The 22761-nt window shown below is 39.2% G+C and overlaps 1 protein-coding gene and 1 pseudogene across 1 annotated transcript; one reads left to right on the forward strand and one right to left on the reverse strand.

The window, feature by feature from the left end:
• Positions 1-211: 211 nt before the first annotated feature.
• LOC143626995 (hydroxyproline O-arabinosyltransferase 1-like) lies at positions 212-13407 on the forward strand. The gene is made up of 8 exons (XM_077096902.1): positions 212-733; positions 1264-1331; positions 1423-1624; positions 1960-2057; positions 2150-2219; positions 2298-2369; positions 2460-2573; positions 11706-13407. Exons 1-8 carry the CDS (start codon positions 338-340, stop codon positions 11763-11765), a joined length of 1080 nt encoding a protein of 359 aa, XP_076953017.1. The 5' UTR covers positions 212-337; the 3' UTR covers positions 11766-13407.
• An 826-nt stretch (positions 13408-14233) lies between these two features.
• LOC143626943 (ABC transporter G family member 10 pseudogene) lies at positions 14234-16902 on the reverse strand (annotated as a pseudogene).
• Between the last annotated feature and the right edge of the window lie 5859 nt (positions 16903-22761).

Genomic DNA, 22761 nt, shown 5'->3' on the forward strand with positions numbered 1-22761 from the left:
GCACCCTTTTCTTTTCATATCATAACCACAATTGTATGAAGATTACTTTTCTTAATATAACTTTGTAGAAAATACTAAGTATTTTATTTAGAATAAGACAGAAGCTAAAAGATAGAGATGACATATCATATTATCATATGAACCTACATTAATAATCGAAGTATAGCAAGTGAAAGTATAAATAACTACTCTAGCACACACCATGCATGTATTACAAGTTACAACCACTTGCACCTTTTGTTCTTGATCTTCTCTCTACTCCCCTCTTCCTGAAAACCATAATATATTCACAAATGTAAAAGCATTAAATCAATTCAAAAAGATTCAATTTTACATCATGGGTTGTGGCAATTACTTTGTCTTTCTAATAATAACATTTTCAGTAGCTCTGATCACATACAACATCATCACTTCCGTCAATGCTTCATTCACGCAAGAACTCCCGGAAGGGGTTCTTGGTTTTGACCCGGTTATCAAGATGCCCGACGATAGACAATCAGCGTTGACTAACAAGAAGAGGTTGTTTCATACGGCAGTTACTGCAGCTGATTCGGTTTATAATACATGGCAGACAAGAGTTATGTACTATTGGTTCAAGAAGATGAAGAAACAATGTGGAGCTGATTGTGAAATGGGTGGATTCACGCGGATCTTGCATTCGGGTAAACCAGATAAGTTTATGGATGAGATTCCTACTTTTGTTGCTCAGCCTCTTCCAGAGGGTACAGATAAGGTATGATTCTCGGAATCGTCATATTGGTGTCCTTAGTACGTAGTGGTCACTAGAATGTTTTTCATGTGTGATCATCTCTTAAGTATTAATTTTTTTGGATTGGTCACTTGGTCGGGTCGAGTCTCATGGTGAAAATAAATTAAATTTATCGGTTCAACTACTATTTTGAGAAATCATTCTATCACATTTATACCTCCTAAACTTACTAGTTTAAATTCAAATCAACCAATAATTTTATAAAACTAACGGGTATAGAGTTTTGGCAAAATTGTCGGGTTTATATTACAAATTTAAATACGCATTTCCAAACTATTTATAAAATTCCAAAACCAAATTTTCAATTTTGGTTTGTTTCGAGTCTAAAATCAACAATGCACACCCCAACAACTAGCCATCTTGACAGAATCATCGATTGTGGTTTTATTTTGAAAAGTCAGCTTCTGGTGAGGTGGTTAATAAAAAATGTGCCTTAAGGTTTTTTATTAGGTAATTATTTTCTTAAGTATTAATTATTTTCATGTATTTTTTAGGGTTACATAGTCCTAAATAGACCTTGGGCATTTGTGCAATGGCTTCAACAAGCAGACATTAAAGAAGAGTATGTCCAAACACTAAAATAGACTCATTTCTACATTCACATATATATACACGAATCCTTAACGCATGCCTTGTTTTTATATTGTATGCAGCTATATATTCATGTCCGAGCCCGATCACATTATTGTAAAACCAATACCAAATTTGTCCCGAGACGGCCTTGGAGCTGCATTCCCATTCTTTTACATCGAACCTAAAGAAAACAAGCAACTTCTAAGAAAGTTTTTCCCGGAAAATAAGGGACCAATTACCAATATTGACCCTATTGGAAATTCGCCCGTTATTATTGGAAAGGTGCATATATAATTATATAGTTATGTACTTGACTACACATATGGCCCATGTGCTTTTGGCAAAATAGCATCATTGGAGTCGAAACGTTTAAAATCAACAAGTTGGATTTGAGGTTTCAATTTTGAAACAAGTTTGGGGTCTAAGGTTTACGAAGGTAACAAAAACGTTAAAAGGTTATTTGTCCATTTTCCCTAAACTTTATAAAAAAGTTGACCAAAGTTAGCATTATAACCTCAAACCTGTTACAAATTGGAACCTCAAACTCCAAACTTGTTACTTTTAGTTTTATAAAGGGGTATGATTTTTTTATATATATTTTTTATTTTTGGATTTAGAAATCTCTTAAAAAAATAGCTCCCACATGGATGAACATGTCGTTGGCAATGAAAACAGACCCGGAAGCTGATAAGGCTTTCGGTTGGGTCCTTGAAATGTAAGATATTCGACTTTTGAAGAATAAATGTTAACTATTATTATTATTGTTTTTTTTAAATTAATTAAGATATATCGGATTTGCATATGTAGGTATGCTTATGCTGTTGCATCTGCTTTGCATGACGTTGGTAACATTTTATACAAGGATTTCATGCTTCAGGTTTGATTATATTTTATTTTGGTTTTAGGAGTAATAACTTTACTAAATAATAATAATATTTGTTGTTATATTTCATAGCCTCCATGGGACACAGAAATTGACGATAAATTCATAATTCACTACACGTATGGATGTGATTATGATATGCAGGTACGTACCTATTAAGCAAGTCTTCATTTTGCAAAAATATATATAAATATAAAATAATAATATTATAAAGAATATGTTGAACTATTACAGGGAAATTTTATGCCTGGAAAAATAGGCGAGTGGAGATTTGACAAAAGATCGTATGGTGACATCTACCCTCCAAGAAACCTTTCACTTCCTCCACCTGGTGTTCCTGAAAGTGTGGTAAGCTTTAGTTTCATCACTTGCACCATTATTTGACTTTGACTTTTGAAGAGGTATGCACCCGCCTTAACATCGAGCGGGACGGGTCAACCCACAAGATATAGACAAGAGGCTTGAAATCAAGATGTCATGAAGGCACAAAGCAAAAACCTATGCGCATGGCGCATATCGCATATGCTCACGCATCACATATGCTCACGCATATCACATATGCTCACGCATCACATATGCTCACGCGTATCACATGCTCACGCACCATATATGCTCACGCATATCACATCTGCGCGTGGCGCATATCACATATGCTCACGCATCATATATGCTCACGCATATCACATCTGCGCGTGGCGCATCTCACTTATGCTCACGCATATTACATATGCTTGCGCATGAAACATCTGCGCATGAAACATCTGCGCGTGAGAATAAAGAGAAGACCTCGCGCATCCTCAGGATAGGCGCATATCACACATGCACATAATCAACCTCGTCCTTATCCAAATCAGGATAAGGACAACCCTGATTGTGCTCATCAGACAACCTTCCAGAAGGTATCCTTTAAGGAATAAAGAATATGCTGATGTTGACAGCTGCCAATGAAAGGTGGACAACTCAGCAAAACCCATGTGCTACCACGTGATTGCACATGGGTCAGGTGAAATACCTTGGTCAGAGAATAATCAATGAAAAAGCACCAGGTGTCCTAAGGACACGTGGCGCGAAGCAATAGGAGGAGGCCAAAAAGGCCTTAATGGGATCTAAGCCCAATCATTGGAAACCCTAACACTATAAATACCACACCACCTCCACAAGGGGAGGTAAGCAAGAAAATACACTCTAAATCCTTACTCAATCTCAGATTATTATTATCTTCTCCTACAATCTCTTATTCTCACACCGGAGGGTTACCCCAAAGAGGACCCCTCTGTCCCTTTCTGAGGGGTAAGTTCACGGTGCTGCTCGTTTTGTAGGTGGAAGAATTAATACTCCGGAGAACCATCGGTGATATAGCATATTCATACACGAGGAAAGTTGATCGTCTACCAGTGAGCCAATCTACGTTTCTTCATTGGCGCCATCACCTGTTACAACCGCAACAAAACCACTATCTCATCAGTTCTCTCTGAAAATCTTCACCATGGTTTCTGGTGTTCGAAACAGCGATCAAGTTCTGGAGGATATTGAGCTTGAGGATGTTAATGAGGGACAGCAGTTTCTGAGGGCGCCGCCTGATATTGCGCGCACCACCAGTAACCATCCCTTCATCACAACACCTCATAGCCAGACTGAAACTCCTCCAGACGATCTCACGTTCCAAAATCTGACTGGTGCAAAACAAAAAGGACCAATGGGTCCAGAAGTTGAAACCAATGACCCTAAAAAATGGCTCATAAACGAACAACGACGTTTAATGGACAAATACAATGAGCTTGTCAAACACAAAAAGTTAGCCAACTTAACACAAAGGCTCGCATTTGATAAGCAAACCATTCAGGGAACAACAAAAAGGGCGCGCGCGCCGGAAGATGGTCACTCTGTTCACACCGAACACGCTGATTTTAGTGATGAAGAAGTGCACAGCATGAGGAAGACGCGAGATACTCATGCAGGAGGCTCACAGCTCCGCGCGCACATGAACATAGCGCCTGGAGCCAAAGCCGATATGGATCTGTACACACCGTACAACCCACCAGCGAGAGGGCAAGTGGACGTAACCACACCCTATAGGCCAGCCATCTTGGTGAAGCATTCAAAATTCACTGAGCGCATCGCGAAGGCTCCCATTCAACACAAAACCAAGATGCCAAGTGGTTTGGGCAAGTACGATGGCACAACAGATCCAGACGATTTCTTACAAGGTTTTTACAACACTGGAAACCTAGAAAGCTGGACGATGCCAACATGGTGTCACATGTTTGCTCGCTGCCTCACAGGCGCAGCGCGTGTCTGGTTCGAAAGCTTGCCGACTGGACAAATCGATGGGTTCGAAGAGCTATTGGAGAAGTTCCAGGCTCACTTCATACAGCAGCGCAGACACACGCGCGACCCCGATGACATCATGCACTGCGTGCGCAGGAATGATGAAACAATTGAAGACTACATAACTCGTTTCAATCAGGAATCTCTTGCAATCGGAGGTATCACTGAACAGCTCTTGCGCGTGGCCTTTATACAAGGTGCGCGCAGTGATCAACTCCGCAGAGCTCTCGTGAGCAGAGATGGCATGCCAACCACTTGGGCTAAGCTTATGGAAGCATCGCGAGTCTTCGCGCGAAATGAAAAACAAATTGCCCAAGATAGAGCAAGAGATTGAGGACATCAAACAGAAGCACCACGCAACAATGAAAGGAGGGGCAAACAAAACTCCGTATGGTCCAGGATGCAACAAACCAGTTTTTCTCCCGCAGAAAAGCAGGCGCAACCAAGTTCACCCCAGCCCCAAAAAGACATTCGTAATCGCGGAGAGGGTGACAAGAGGGAAGACGGCAGAGAGCCTAACAGACCTCTACCAAGAATATGGAATCCCCTCACTAAAACGCCTTCACAAGTGTTAAGCACAGAGAATGTCCAGTTTAAAAGCCCCAAGCCATTACTCCATAAGGGACCACCAAACAGTGGCAAGTATTGTGAGTTTCACAAGTCCACAGGGCACAACACCGATGCATGCCACCATTTGAAGGATGCGATTGAAAGAGATGTGAAATCAGGCAAGTTGGCTCACCTGGTGAAAAACCCAAGACCAGAGAATGAACAACCAGATGGAGCCTCAGCCAGTAAAAAATTCAAAAGAATCTGTGTAGCCGAGGGAGGAAGGCAAGGGCAAAGATCGAGAAACAGAAGCGCGCAAGTCCAAGGAGATTGGCGCGAGCAACAAGTAATCTTCCCAAGAATCAGAGGAGACCCGTCTATCAGCAGTCCTCTAGTCATCACCACACACATTGCTCATTATGAGGTGTCAAAAGTCCTAGTGGACACCGGCAGTGAATCAGACATCATGTATGAGCAATGTTTCAGGAAGTTGGATCCAGCAGACCAAGCAAGGCTCGAAATTGTGAATGCACCAATCTCGGGTGTCTCAAATGAAATTATTCACCCCCTAGGTCAGATACAATTTGAACTAACTATGGGGGATGAGAAACACAAGCGAGCTGAAATTGTCAACTTCTTGGTATTGCCCACCACTTCATGCCATAATATGATCTTGGGGAGAGGAACGATTGCCCAATTCAACGCCATACCGTCACCAGCGCACGGCGATTTGGGGTTCCCAACACCAACAGGTGTAACATTTGTATACCGAGATCATTTGTGCGCAGTGACAAGTATACCGCGGGAAGGGAGAATGAAACTTCCAATGGCAAACAACGCGTCAGAGGAATGGATTCTCAACCCAAAATTCCCAGAGCAAACAATCACAATTGGAGCTACGATATCAGACGACACAAGGTTGAGAATGAAAAGATTGCTCACAACGTATATGTCGGTCTTCGCGTGGCAACATTCTGATATGACTGGGGTTCCGCGAGACCTGGCGCAACATTCTCTCAACACGTTCAAGTCTGTAGAGCCAATTGCTCAAAAGAAGAGAGTCATGGGGGATGAGAAGGCAAAGGCCATGAATGAGCAAGTAGAAGATCTACTGCGCGCAAATATCATCCGCCCAATACGATACCAAACATGGGTAGCCAATCCTGTGATGGTAAAGAAGAGCAACGGGTCATGGAGGATGTGCATTGATTTCAAGGACCTCAACAAAGCATGTCCAAAAGATTGTTACCCCCTCTCAAACATTGACGCGAAGGTGGACTCTGTGGCGCCATTTAAGCTCAAATGTTTCCTGGACGCCTGTAAGGGCTATCACCAAATTCAAATGGCACCACAAGATGAGGACAAGACTGCCTTCAGAACTGACAAGGGTGTTTTCTGTTACACAAAAATGCCCTTTGGTTTGAAGAATGCAGGAGCCACTTACCAAAGACTCATGGATGCGGTTTTCAACGAGCAAATTGAAAGAAACTTAGAAGTCTACATGGATGATTTGGTGATTAAAAGCAGGGAGGAAAAACAAATGCTCAAAGACATCGAAGAAACCCTTTGGCGCCTAAAGGAAGTAAACATGAAGCTCAACCCGAGCAAATGCACATTCGGCGTAGAAGAAGGGAAATTTCTCGGTGTAATGGTCACCAAGGATGGTTTCAAGGTGAACCCAGAGAAGGTGGAGGCTATCCTTGACATGCCCTCACCATCCACCATGAAGGAAGTTCAAAAGTTGAATGGTAGATTGGTATCAATTAACAGGTTCCTAGCGAACCATGCAAGCAAATCTACCCCATTCGTCAACACATTGAGAAATTGCTTAAAGAAAAGCCAATTCAAGTGGACGCCCGAGGCCGAGCAAGCTTTCAGTGAGATAAAAAAATGTCTGATAAATCTGCCCGCGCTCACAGCTCCACTTCCTGGTGAAACTTTAACGCTGTACCTGTCAGCAGGAGAGTGCGCCATTGGCGCAGTGTTGTTGGTGGATCGCAAGGGAATCCAAACACCAATCTATTATGTAAGTCGGGTGCTGACAGATCCTGAGACGCGCTACACCATCATAGAAAAGTTAGTTTTATCACTAACACATGCGTCGCGCAAGTTTCATAGATATTTCAATGGTCATCCCATTGAAGTCCTGACTGATTACAACATCCAGCAAGTCTTGCGACGTCCCGCGCTCTCAGGAAGGCTGACAAAATGGGCGCTGGAATTAGGAGAGCACACGATCGCCTATAAGCCCCGTCCAGCAATAAAGGGACAAGTCTTAGCTGATTTCATCGCAGAAATCCCTGAAGGAAAAATTGAAGAGGCTCAACGCGAGGTAGACCCTCCGCAAGCCAATAATGAAGAAAATGTTTGGAGATTATTCACTGATTGAGCTTCAAACAATGAAGGGTCCGGCGCAGGCCTCAAACTGGTGGATCCAGAAAGTCATGAGTATACTTACGCAATCAGGTTGGATTTCAAGAGCACCAACAATGAAGCTGAGTATGAAGCCTTGCTGGCTGGTCTGCGCATCGCGCACAAGTTCGGAGTTAAAAAGCTAAAGGCTCATGTCGATTCATACTTGGTAGCAGCACAGGTCAATGGCCTTTATGATGCCAAGGAGAACACTATGCCTCTGTATTTAGAGCAGGCAAAGAAACTCACCGAGCAATTTGACTTCTTCAGAATCATACATATTCCGCGCAGTGAAAACAAGTCTGCCGACGCGCTGAGTAAGATGGCATCAACCAGCTTCGATCACTTTGGCAAAGATGTCAGGGTGGAAGTAATGAGCAACCCGTCGGTGGGAGCGAAGTCTGTCCTTGTAATTCATACAACACCTTCATCATGGATAACTCCAATAATGGAATTCTTGAAGGAAGGAAAGGTACCGGATGATCGCGCATAGGCGAGGAAGATAAGACACAAGTCGCAAAACTATGAACTGCTTGATGGTACGTTATATCGGCGCTCTTATCTTGGACCGCTCATGAAATGCCTGGATGCCGAGGAAGCAAGCTATGTGTCAGAGAGATACACGAAGGAATCTGTGGAATACATGCTGGCCCGCGCATGGTGGTTGCCAAAGCAATGAACGCAGGTTACTATTGGCCAGGCATGTACTTGGACGCGTTAAAAGAGATCCAAAAATGCAAAGCGTGTCAGAGCTATGCGCCAAACACCATGCGGCCAAAGAACAACTTGATTCCGGTGACCTCCGCATGGCCTTTCCACAAATGGGCAATCGATATTGTGGGTCCCTTACCACAAGCGCAAGGGCGAGTAAAGTTTTTGGTAGTAGCAGTAGACTATTTCACAAAATGGGTTGAAGCCAAACCACTAGCAAAAATCACAGCCGAGGCAATGAAGCAATTTATTTGGAGCCACATCATATGCCGTTTTGGCCTGCCAATGGAAATTGTGAGCGACAATGGCAAACAATTCACTGACAGGAAGATATCCAGTTGGCTCAAGGAATTGCGCATCAACCAAGTCTTCACTTCAGTATACCACCCTCAAGGGAATGGCCAAGTGGAGCGCGCGAACCAAAGCTTGCTGAATGGGCTGAAGAAAAGGTTGGAGGGAGAATCCCATTCATGGGTCAAGGAGCTACCTAATGTCCTGTGGGCGCACAGGACATTAAGCAAAACCAGCAATGGCGAATCCCCGTTCAGCCTAACCTATGGAACGGAGGCTATGATTCCAGCAGAAATTGGATGCCCATCCCATAGAGTGCTCATGATGAGTAAGATGGATAACGAGCGCGAAAGGAGGTTGGATCTCAACTTACTTGAAGGGCGCAGAGAGGCGGCTATCATCAGTGAAGCCAAATACAAGAAAAAACTAGAAAAATATTACAATCAGCGCGTAAAAGAATGCCACTTCAAGAAGAATGATTTCGTCATTCGGAACAATGAAGCTAGTCGCGCGATACCCCCGGGAAAGATGTCCCCCAACTGGGAGGGACCTTATCAAGTCTAGGAAGAATTGGGAAAAGGTGCATACGCTTTAAAAGATTTGAATGGAAAGAAGATCCCGCGCACATGGAACGCAGCGCAGCTTAGAAAATGTTTCATGTAAAAATTGTCAAGTTTGTAATCAAGGCTTTTTAAGCCATTATGAATAATGATACGCGCTGTCTTTTCTTAATATGTGTTCTATTACCTTTTGCATACATGTTTCACACTTCCCTTTATTAATTTTGAGCAATATGACAACATTGTATTGACATCAAAACTAAAAATAAAACGAAGTAAAACATACATGCGCGAGCTTCAAGCTCAAACGCGTTAACGAGTTTTAACTCTAAAACGTCAGGGCTTTAGCCCAATAATATGAGCCTTAGCTCAGGGCCTTAGCCCAATAATACGAGCCTTAGCTCAAATTACTCACAACATCCATCCTACATGCTGAGCAGCTAGACCATAAAAATACCTAAGCACAGCTAAGGCAAAGCACATGCCAAAACATAGTTGTTAAGGTCTCAGGTCGAGGTCGCGCATGGGATTGTAATGGATACCAGAGTAACACATACTGACACGTAAAGGCTAAAAAACTCATTCATAACTCCTTATAATAAATGCGCGATAATGTCGCGCAAAAGAGGAATAATGAAATGCCAATGCACGTGTCAGCATATTCAGAATATTGCAAAATAACTTGGAATATGACAAGGATTAAGTAAAATAATTTCCTTACAACCTTGTTCAAATTTCAACGTGCAAGCATATCTTATATTCAACAAGCAAACACATGCAATATAAAGAGATGAATTGGGAATGCGCAAGATGCGAATATGGGGAAAACAAAATTTCATTCCAAAACATAGAAGTTTACAAATTTACAAAATGATGAGATAAAAACTACAAACAAAAAAAAAAACATGAAGGGCTTCTCAAGTCTCTATATCAACATCAGCCTCTTCATTGTCCTCATCATTACCCCCTCCCTCAGCATCTGGTACAGCCCGCTCCTCGTCGTCTCCAAACTTACCATAATCAAGCTGTTCGTCTTGAATGGAGTCGTCTTCTATCACTATAGTGTCAGGAGTAGGTCCTTTGGCCACGCCAGAGCCGCTAGCAGAGGCAGCATTGCCCGCGCCATCATCGCTGCCACCAGCCCCTTCACACTCGTCAAGTAATTTCTTTAGCGCGCCGAGATCGGGCTGGTCAGCAAGCGAGGCTATCTGCAAGTCATAAGGAAAAGTATGAGTACAAAAGACTAGGAAAATAAGTCAAGGTAAACTCATTAAGGTTAAAATACCTGCTCAAGGATGGGAATTGGAGTATTCAAATACTTCTCCCCCACCTCGGCCATGTCAGCGCAGACAACGTCGAGCTGATAAGGGTAGTCGGATGGGTTCTTCTTCAGCATGCTATATTCACAGCCATCCTTAAACCCTTCAGCTCGACCCACCAAGCGCGACGCAGCGTTGCAATCCATCACAAGGGTCTGAAACTCATCTGAGTATTTCATCGCATAAGCGCAACGAGTCATACCCTGTGAAACTAGCCATTGGCGATCCTGCGCGAGGGAAGAAACAGACGTCTCAAGAGCAGGAATCTGAGAGTTTAACAACTCAACAGTTTCCTTGGTCTGTTTTAGCTCTTATCTGTCGGACGCTGCTGCCGCCAAGGCCTCATTCCTTTCCGCTCGCGCAGCATCGAGCTCTTCTTGGCCAGACGCTGCTGCCGCCAGGGCTTCATCCTTCTCTGCCCGCGCGGCCTCAAGCTCTTTCTTCAGGCGCGCAACCTCACTCTCTAATAAAGATTTGTCAGTGATAGCCTGCACAAGAGTTTAATCACGCGCCTCTGCCTCTAACTCCAAATCACGCGCTCGCCGCGCGTACCTGGCTGCATCCGCCTCTGCCGCCTGCAGCTTCTCCCGCGCAGCCTGCAGCTCATGCCCGCGCTTCACAAAGGCAGCGTTGGCACGTGCTCGGTTCTCGCTGAGTTCTGCTTGGAGTTTCTCAGCTCTCTCTCGAGCGTCAGAAAGATTCCAAGCAGAAACCTTAGCCTCTTGCTTGGCCTCCACAAGAGCATCACGCACTTTTATATAATCATTGCGAAGCTCTTGGGAGGCAGCAAAGAACGCAGACCCAGCAAGAAGATGGTCGTTGAGCAAGTCCACGCGGGCGCGGTCCTCCTGAACCTCCTTTCAGCCGGAGGCACAGAGTGAGCCCAGAAGTCTTCACACACACCCATGGACTGAAATGGCGCGAAGCAATAGGAGGAGGCCAAAAATGCCCTAATGGGATCTGAGCCCAATCATTGGAAACCCTAACACTATAAATACCACACCACCTCCACAAGGGGAGGTAAGCAAGAAAATACACTCTAAATCCTTACTCAATCTCAGATTATTATTATCTTCTCCTACAATCTCTTATTCTCACACCGGAGGGTTACCCCAAAGAGGACACCTCTGTCCCTTTCTGAGGGGTAAGTTCATGGTGCTGCTCGTTTTCTAGGTGGAAGAATTCATACTCCGGAGAACCATCGGTGATATAGCATATTCATACCCGAGGAAAGTTGATCGTCTACCAGTGAGCCGATCTACGTTTCTTCATTGACTTTCAAGGTCAAACTAATTTACAAAACTTAGCAGGTGACACTTGTGAAAATGGTGAATGAAGCCTCAGAGAACATCCCAAACTGGGGACCTTAAACCCTGTTCAAAATTATGGAAGAAAATATTTGTATTTCATATGTCTCGATACAACGTGTACTGGTTATAGAATACAAAATTCGATTGTTAAGTTATTTGAAATGTACGTGAGTTTTAGAGGGTGGTTCCAAATGCAAATCATTGCAATCTCTTGTCTCATAAACGTATTGATAATCAGAAACACAAAACTAAGACACAATACAAGACAAACTTTTATATTATTATATATTTAATCAATAGACTAACTCAAAACTCGATTACAATAATCCATCATGCTATAACCTTAATCATGGTTATGTGATGGTGATCCACTTGGCCAATAAGTAATACCAAATATAATGAAACCCAAAACCAACACCGCCAGCTAGGCATGTTAATGCCCGACACATGGTCATGCCCCAAGTAAAGGGGCGCCAAAGTGAAAGGCAACGAGTTGTATGATGTTGGAGGTGGGGCCCTTTTTCAATAACTTATCTAATGGACCATTTTCTTTAACCTATTTTATGCACTATGTATAACACGACACTATTTTAACGTACATACACCATACTATTCTATCTCCATCTTCAAATCTCAAATTTCTAGCTTTCACCATGAACCCGAGCATGAATGCGTTGAATTTGAGGCACCCATTGTGTGCTAACCGTCAACCGATCCATCCAACTAACCCCTATTTTTACAGCCAATAAACAAAAAACAAACGATTGGTGTATCAACCAATAATGCCAACGACACAAACCCCACATCCATCACCGACATCCAATTCTCATCCCAAATGTCACAAGTCATCCGCAAAACCCAAACATTACCTGAGATGTTTACTCAAACACAACCAACCACCACCAAACGAAAACACGAAAAAAAAACAAAAAAACAAGTCATCAATGTCGGACCAAAAGAACATCGAGAGGTATGGGACAAGTGAGGAGTTTGTGTTGGCACGTGTGTGGCTTAACGTCTCGGAACACACCATTACCGGTTATTATTTTTCTTACAAATGTAAATTATTAAATTTGGCGCGACTTATGTTACTTTTTATTTTTTTAAAAGGTGATAGTCAATTAAGATAGGATTTTTTTTGGGTGTGTATTTGTGCTATTTTTTTTTCAAGTAATGGGTCGGGGTGAATACCGCAAGCCTAACAACCTAATCGGCAAATGGGTGGCAATGCGAACGAAAATCACCAATTTCAACAACACTTACACACGGCCATGATACCACTTGTTAGGATTAAACGCATATACAAACCGAACAAAAACACCAAAGCAATAAACGAACACGAAGATTTAACGTGGTTCGGTCTAAACTGACCTACGTCCACGAGTGGCAACTAGTAATTCTTTATTGAGTGACAATGATTACAAGTATATAAGAATGATATATATTAAGATTAATCTAGGGTTTGCATCTTATTCAACAAGAAATCCAAACCGGGCCGGGCTTCGGTCTAGCCACCCTACACCCGTCTACCCTTTGGACTTCAAATAATAAACCGGGACACACAAGACCTATGAACCTAACAAGAATCTTAGTCACATTTGAAGCATTAGCTAGGCGCACCGGTTTGCATGGTGATCATTCGAGACACCGATCTTTAGACCATACAACTCTATCTAAAATAAGTTTGGGACACAATGAGTTCGGGTTGAAATGATTCGTTTTAGAACATGAAATGATATGATAAATCCAGCAAGTAAATATTGTTGTTCATTCACAATAAATTCTATGTGAAAATATTTTTACAACCTTCGTGTTTTTTTTTTCTGGTTTTTGAAAGAGTGCAAAAAGCTTAAAACATTAGCCTAAATAACTAATTCAATCCGTGTAATACACGATTTCTAACACTTATATACGTATTATTGATTAATAATGGCATTAGAAAACTACCAAAGTCATTGCATGACTAGGAGTTACTCAGTGCTCACGTGTGTGATGTTCTTGCCTTCTTGGTGACTACATCGGAGTTCTTCTTCGAGAACCAAACCCCAAATGGATGTGCTAATATCAAAGTAGCTCGTTAGAAGGGGGCTCGCGGTTAAAGCTTCTAGTACGGAGTACCACGTACCCTCCGATATTAGGTCACATTCATTATGGATTTCCATGCACATATCCAAGTAAAAAAAGTGTGGGACTAATTATTTATATAAACGTGAAGAAAATATGTTCACAAAGCTGAAAAGATAGAGAGATCATGGAAAATTGTTGAGGAGATAACTTTATATTTATTTATTTATTTATTGTTTTTTTACTATTTTATTTTCAAGTCTTGTTTCTTTAATAAAATCAAGTTAAACATTTACAAACTCATCTCTTAAGATTATTGGGCTTAAACCCTAATTAAAAGTACATTCTTAAATAAACGCATGGCAAGTTGTATTTTTAGTTGAATCAGTCAATATGCATAAGGTACAAATTAACATCTTAAATGTATAAAGTAATTATTGTTAAATAAAACTTTCGGTTGCTTTATGTGTTTTGGATTGTTTTGAGTTAAAACTAATTGTATAGGGAAGAAACTTAGGTTGTACCAAGAATCATCAATTAAGCAAGTACTCACCAAAAACATGTTGGAACGCAATCTTTTCTTTGCGTTTTGCAACATACGCAACATTCACGTGCCTAATTTACTTCCCAGACCATACTTCTTTGCAAAACTGTTACACCGATCTTGAATTCCAAACGATACAACAACCCGATGACAGAATTCTTGAATTCTAAATGATACAACGAATATTTGAATTCTACACAATACCCGATCACATAATTCTTGAAAACTAAACGATTCAACAACTGTTCACATAAATTTTGAATTCTAAATGATACAACCACGAAATATTGACTTCAAAATGATTCAACAACCATCGATCACATAAATTTTGAATTCAGAACGACAAACAAACCGATTACATATCGTTATGTACTAAACAATACAAAGATTCTTAACATGAAAAGATTAATAATTTTCCTTAATTTTTACTCATGTAGGATTTATAACGTAACACGACAAATGAAAGCAACCTATACCCAAATATGAAAACCAACATCACCCCCAAATTTCTCCATTTTTGCACCTCGTTTATATTCTGCCTCTTCAAGAACTCTTCACCATACACCAAACAACCATCTTCAAACCTTTCAAGACACCTCAATCTCCCTTTTGACCCGCCAAACTCGTTTAACAAAAAACACTCGAACGGGTACCGAAACAGGCTCAAGTAATGCATAAAACTCCAATACTTCGGTATATCATTGTTTGATATGAAGTAGCCCGAAAAAAGAAAAAACGAACCCATTAACGCGGCCACCAACGACATCCCAACCATGAAATTTGGCACAAGTGCACTGAAACATGCCACGAATGAATTTGACGTGAGTAAAACCAACCAAACGACTAGTGAAAAATAAGCGAACCCGTCTAGATCTTTGCGTAAACCAACTAGCCAATAAGTTGGGACCGCGTATAGAACAGCAACGGTTAACAAAAACGGAATGAACACGAACGTGTTGGCTAGCGTGTACGATGATATCCGATACGCACCAATCGACGTCTCACGCATAATAATCCGACGTTCTTTTATGAATATCGGTAACGCTTCCGATGATGAGTAGAGTAAAAAGGTTAGATTGAATGCAAAAAAACCTATTTGAGTTTGCATTTGAAACCGGTTAATACTCCTGAATATTGTACCTAATAAAACACCAACAATCATCATTTGAACCATTTTCGCCACGAATAACTGTCTGCACCGGAAAATATTATAGGAAAATCTTTCGCTTAGTATCAAAACTTCGGTTAACATCGAGTTTGCATACATCAAACAAACGTCCTCGTTTACATGACCCGATTGCTTTATAGGTTCTTCAAGACCAAAACCGGACTCAGGTCCAAGTTTAACATCCGGGATTAGGGTTTGGATCACATCAATAGAAAACTCGAGCACGTTGACTTGTCTAGGAACCGTATGATGAGCTAGAATTAGTCGTTCATGTAGACGGTCGAGGGAGCCATGGTGGACCACGGCTCCCTCGGCTAGCAACACAACTTGATCAACAAGGTCCAGTATTCTAAAACCGGGTTGGTGTATGGTTAACACAATGGTTTTACCACTATTATTAGCCATGGCTTTGAGCATGGTCATGACCTGCAAAGCCGAGGCTGAGTCGAGCCCCGAAGTCGGCTCGTCCATTAGCAACACCGCTGGGTCATGAACCAGCTCAACCCCAATCGACACGCGTCGTTTCTCTCCACCTGATATCCCACGGTGGGTCCCACCATCTATTCTTTCACCCGACACGTGGCGTAACCCTAGCTCCACCATCAACTCACTCACTCTACTTTGCGCCGACTCGCCATGGAGCCGCAAACGTGCGCTATATATTAGGGTTTCTTCAATCGTAAGAAGCGGAAATAATAAATCTTCTTGGGTGACAAACCCCGACACTCGCCGGAAAACAGTGGGGTTCAAAGGTCGGTCATTCGCCACCACCTCGCCGGAGACTCTGCATGGAGGGATAACTCCGGCAAGTATCTCCAACAACGTTGTTTTTCCGGCACCACTTGGACCAGCAACAGCTGTTATCTCTCCGGGCTTCACTTCACAACTTACATTCCTTAAAATCTGTTTCTTTAACGTTGGATTAACCTTTTTTTGACAAATCCGAGAAAGTGTACATAACGGAGGAGATATTGCGTACGAAAGATTCTTGGTTTTGATTGTATATTGGGTTTTCCGGGCGCCAAAATCCGATGAACTTGCCGAAATAGTCATTGATGAGTTTTAATGTGATTTGGGGATTACATACTCTTTTTTTTGCATGGATATATATAGAGTTGGTGGAGAAATGAAATGATGAGAATAAGTTGATGATTTTATGTGATTGTGATTATTATTTTTTTTACTATAAATGAAAAAGGAACATGATAACAGATAACATGATATTTGTTGCCAGTTGAGAGTGTTGGGGGAAAACATGGTTTCTGTTAGGAACAATAGAAAGTGGGTTGTAACTTTCGTTTGATAGGTTGTACATTTTTCCTACATTGTGTTTTTGTCATGCTTTTGGTGAATACGTACGTTAAAAATGATTTTGACAGCGTGGAAATGAAGATGCAGTTTGCTGTAATGGTTAGATAATGTGTCGTCGAGATGATTACTTAATCAAAATTGATATCACGTAACGATCACCTTACACAGACAGACAGGTATTCACTAACTAAATCATTAAACCAGTGTAATGTTTAACTAAGTTGGTAATAATTATTTATACTTAATTTTAAAATGTAGTTGTTTTACTAAGTTTATAATTATTTAATCTTTTTTACTAAAATAAGAGTAGAATAGTTTGATTGGTTCAAACTGTATTTAACCCACTTATTTTTTCCTTGTCGTTGTTACCAGACTAGCGCCTAAAGGGGCATTCACAGTTGCGGATTCAAAAACTTTTGCCAGTAGGTTCACTGTTTTTTTAGGTTGGTTCGAAAATTTGGTGCAGTTTGACGGTTCCCGTCGGTTAAGGTTCATCGCATAATTAAAATAAATAAAATAAAAAATACATCGACATGTTTTTAAATTGTGCGACGCTATCCGATGTGTTATATCTAAATTTTCATGCGAGTTCGAGGGTATACGAATGCGATTAGCTCTTTATTATAAAAATTCAAAAATTCAAACACTACTACAGAAACATCTACTAACACCGGTCAAAAAGAAAACTTACAATTGTGTGAAAGCCAACCATTGTTTAAAATGTTAAACACCGTTATAAAATGAAAAATTTTCCAAACCCGTTATAAATATGAAGGAAACAAGCGTTGTTTATTAAACAAAAGTTTATACATCGGTTTTTTAATGCGTATTTAAAACGGGGAGGAGTTCAACTGTTGGAAATATAATGTGAAGAACCGTTTTAAATAAAGAATTCTCTAAACCCGTTTTAAATTAGAAAGCAATAAGCGTTGCTAATGAACAAAAATTTTATACACCAGTTTTTAAGAAGTATTTTAAAGAGGTTAATAGTTCCAGCATAATAAAACGATCTATTTACAAATAAACCGTTACAAATATCCGTACATTGTAGCAAAAATTATAAAATTAAACGGTTAAATATACTAAACATCTTTCATTTCATAGTTAATAAAGTATACAACGAAACATAAATAATGCTAGAGAAAAACAACAAAATCACCAAAAATCCCAAAAACAGAACAAGTTTATCCTAGAAATCGATCTTCATAGTTGTGGCTTTTGGGACAGTCTTGTTAACTTCGTTCATAGCCATTAAATTTTTCATCTTGTTGGATTTGGGTTCTGTAGTAAACAATATTTGTGGGGTCACCAGTGTTGTTAAGTTGTACTATTGACCTATCAAGTTATTCCTTGTATGTTTCGAGGCTAGAACATGCGCTATCATCGGCGAATTTAATAAGAGTTTGCATTGCTAATGTGATCTACGCATCATCGTCAATAGCTCTGATGCTCATCATGTTCTTAATTTTTGCATCAGAACCTTGACAAACCATTTTATATAATATTATGGTTTTGTAGGTAGATACGTGATATATATTTTATATATAGACGTGTTTTTAATTCATGTTAGGCAATCGCTTAGCCTATTACTTGTAATTCTTTTGAGTTTTCAAAATTAATTACAAAAAACTTTGATTTGAAAATTTAGTAGAGACTATAATTGCTTGAATGGATTCTTGACAGTTAACTATTTGCACGAACTAAATGTTAGAAAATGTATTTGATGTGGATTAAAATATATATTATTAAATAAATTTTTTCCATCCTTTTATGTTGTTTTAAGCAAGTTTTTAAAGAATATTGCTCTCGAGTGGTTCATATTTATATTTTAAAGAGTATGGAAACATAACAAGCTAAAATGAATAAATCATAGCTATTTTTCGTTCTCTTTAGAGTATTTATATATCTGTTATAATATATATATTAGTGCAACATATATAATTTAATAATATTAACAACTAGTTCGTTTGTTTTTGTAGTACACAAATGACGCCATAAAAACCATCATTATTTGAATTAATAATATGGACTCTGAAGCCCAATAATAAAAAATATGAAAGAAGTCCATAAGATTAAAGCTATATAATGTAGACATGCAAAAAAAAAAACCGGTAGAACCGACCCGGAACCGGTTCCAGTTCCTACCCGATGGACCAAATACCCGGTTTGGGTATTTTTGTACCCGAAAATCATACCCGGTTCCCCTATTTGTATTTCCCAATCGGTTCCTACCCGGTTCCTAATTGTACCCGGTCTGGTTCTTACCCGAAAAAACCGGTTCCGGCGGGTTTTATTTAAAAGGTCAAACTAGCCGTTGGAACTGGTTCCAACGGTAATATAGCCATTGGAACCGGTTTTTGAGAAACAAAAGAGCCATTGTAACCGGTTCCAACGGTAATATAGCCGTTGGAACCGGTTTTTGAGACACAAAAGAGCCGTTGTAACCGGTTCCAACGGCTGGTAATATAGCCGTTGGAACCGGTTCTTGTAGCCCAAAACCTATATATAAGTTGTTTTCCATTACTTGTTTCACCACCAAACTCAAAAACAAACTAAAATACTTCTTCTTTAGCAAACCCGACCATCCAACTAAATATCACTACTAGAAAAAAGGGCTTCCATGACATGTGCACAATGACACGCGTCAATTTATGACGCACAATTATGTATGTCATTAAAAAAACGTCATAATTTTTGTAAAATAGAAGATTTATGACACTCGTTTTTGTATGTCATTAAACAATGTCATAAATAAAAATAAATATTGCGTGTCATACAAACAAGTAATCGTTCACTCAAAATTAAAAACTCTATGCTTATCAAACCAAGACCAATTTTGACCTATATTCAAATACATCTGTCAACCTTACCAACCACCGTTTCTCTCAAATTACCACCACCGGTCACCACGAACATCACCAGGAACGCCGACCATCACCATGAACGCCATCACCATCATGACCTTTTGCCAGCACCACCAGTCAAGAACGCATCACCACCACGTCATTCCGTCACCACCACCAGACGCCAGACGCCTGATCTGTTATATGATCAATTCGTGCTTAATTTCGGTTGTGTGATTGAATTTCAGCAGTTTCGTTTAGGTAATGATTATTGATTCTTGTCAAAACACTGTCTGAAGCAGGTCAATTTTGTGTTTACTATCTAGCCCTAGAAAATTAGAAATTTAGGGAAGGTGATTTATTTGATTATTTTAATGCGTTATAATGAGATTAGGAATCAAGTGTTATATTTTGGAAATTACTTTTAATGTTTGTGTGACTGTTTGTGATGGTTGCCTACCAACTGCTCGATGAAATTCCTGAATGAAGGTAACAGTTGTTCTTTGTAGTATAAAGATAATTAACTTAAGTTTAGTTGAATATTCATAAATAACAGGTTAAATGTAATAGATAAATAGCTATTTTTTTTATATCTCCACATAATTGTTCGTCTATCCAGTTTTGTTCTAGCACATTGATATATCCACGCTTTTATTTTGGTAAAATGTCTGTAAGGTTTCTAACATTGCTTAGATCAACTAAGTTATTGATTACTAGTAATGAATGCCCTGATTTTGATAATATTTTTAGTTAGGTCTTGAATTAATTATTGACATTGATTACAAGCCGTGCTTTGCTACATTTTCTGTATAGCTAGGTTTGTTTGGTTTAGTGTTTAGGTTAATTACTTGCAATCTATGATGACTCAAATAAACTACTTGCAAATCGGCTAACCAAAAGAAACAACAATGACATCGTATTAACACGTACTGTCTTTGTAGCTTCAATTTAAACTACTTGTATATGTTTCAGCTGAATCAGTTGTTTTATGATGTTCAATTTCCCAAAATTGGTCGGCCTGGATGCCATGAAAACTAATGACCTAAAGGTATGTTTTTACTTTCACTTTATCAAACTTCACACCTATAGAAATGATTCTTTGTTTTATATTCAAAGTACAGTTTTTTTAATGTGTTAATGTTAATTTGCTTTACTTGGAATTTTTGTTTATTCGTGTTATTTTAATTTCAGATGTAGCTTTGTTTCCTAATGCATATCTTCCAATGAAGGGTATTTGCTTGCACCACCATGGGAGTATTTGAAAGGTAATGCAATTGATAGTTGAACACATTTGGATTACTGCCTCAATTGCATCAGGTTTATTTTTTAAATAAGTTTTTTGTTTTATTATTTTGTGAATTTCTGGCCTATATGAATCAATCCTGTATATGTCTATTATGCTTCAGTAATTAGAGAACTTTGTATTTACAAGTACTTATTCCAATTTAACGTGACGTATATTGATTGCAGCAAATATTAAAGTAGTTGATCATGTGATAGAAACTGATGGAAAAGGGGTCAAGATATAGATGTGCCTGACGATTCGTTACTGTAAGTTTGTTTTATGATAAGTAAACAAAAGTATGTGTTATTGTTTTAACTGATTTATGATGAATGATTATTATGATCTGCTGTTCTTATGAAGGAATGATGAAGCTCGTCAACAACTTTCAAAAAAAGTTGAATTCTACCTTCCATGATAAATCCATACATGATGGATATTGTTCTTTTGAACAACGACAGCCCATTGAGCTAGCTGAAACATATAGGACCTAATTGAAGATTGCTATGTAAGTTTTTAACTGTCTCTCTTTTTTTATATAGCTACTCTTTATTTATATATATTAAACAAGAATGATAATATGACTTTCTGGAAGCACCATAGTTATCAAGAATGATAATATGACTTTATATATATGCTCTTTATATTTAGCATTCTACATGATTTGCATAGTAAAGCAAAAGGGGTGATATGGAAACAAGTTACAAGTTATGGTTGTATTTGGTCATAAGACTTGGTAATTATCAAACTGTATTATGTGTTTTTTTGTATATGGCATTAAGAGTTTTACGAAATGTATACGAGTTTACTTTGATTTAAATTCTTTAACCAATTTTCTGAATGTCAACCAAGTTGTGTTTCCGCCTCAACGCACGGTGGTGAAATACTAGTTATGACTTAATAATTATATTGTTTGTAATTTTGTAGTGTCCGACTTAGCGGGGAAGTACTGAGTGTGGTTATTACGTCTTAAATTTCATGAAAGAGATCGTTCATGAAGGACTTAAAATCCACATTGATAACAATGTAAGTGAAATTTATTTGTTTTATTATTTTTCCGTTTTATTTGTGGTTTATATGCCCGTTTTAGCTTAAAGGACAAATTGGTCATTTGGCAAATTGATTAAGAAGATAAAGTTTAGGGGTGTTCATGGTTTTTACCATATCAAGTTTTTTGCTTCAACTTAGGTTAGGGAATACATGAGTTTCGGCTCTAATTACCATATGTGCAGTTGGTGCAGCTACACTTGCCATCATTCTTATAGTCTACATAGCTGTAAAATAAACATAAATATATACATCGAAAGTGTTTTTTTATTTCACACTAATGCAAATAAAAATAAAAGAGATATTTGTCGTAATTAGATGAAGTCCTTTTTAGTATTTGCTGCAAGTGTCTATTAAATTCTTAGGCATTTCTAATACTCAGTATTAACATTGGGTTATTTGTAATGGTAATCTTCACTCAAAGGGATGTTCATGACTTTTGACCTAACGTATTTTTTGTTTAATTTTCAAGTTAGGTTGGGGGAGGCAAACACGAATACACTAGCAGATTTCGATGCGGTTCGAGAAGATTGGTCGGTGTATACGACACAATTAATATTTCGTTAGTGATATGTATTATACTAAATTTTAACCGATATTTGTGTTAACTTAAGGATTATATGTAATATTTTGATTTAGAATGTTTTTTTTTGAAATAGAATGTATAGTTTTGCTGCTATATTTTGGGTTATTAATTTAAATATTATTAATTATGAAAACCAAAATAAAATAAAAAATTAAAAGTTATAAGATGACATGCATACGTGCATGTCGTTAATTGCTGTCGTAAAAATCCA

Source organism: Bidens hawaiensis, unplaced genomic scaffold (genome assembly GCF_021521415.1).
Source record: "Bidens hawaiensis isolate Kalapana, Puna unplaced genomic scaffold, B.hawaiensis_p1.1 tig00004551_1, whole genome shotgun sequence".
In the NCBI taxonomy this organism is placed as follows: Eukaryota; Viridiplantae; Streptophyta; class Magnoliopsida; order Asterales; family Asteraceae; genus Bidens; species Bidens hawaiensis.

Excerpts from the sequence above, each read along its gene's own strand:
- LOC143626995 (XM_077096902.1), top strand. The coding sequence starts at position 338 with ATGGGTTGTGGCAATTACTTTGTCTTTCTAATAATAACATTTTCAGTA. Across the intron at positions 2,220-2,297 it reads ACAAGGATTTCATGCTTCAG|CCTCCATGGGACACAGAAAT; the intron begins GTTTGATTATAT and ends TATATTTCATAG. Across the intron at positions 2,370-2,459 it reads GATGTGATTATGATATGCAG|GGAAATTTTATGCCTGGAAA; the intron begins GTACGTACCTAT and ends GAACTATTACAG.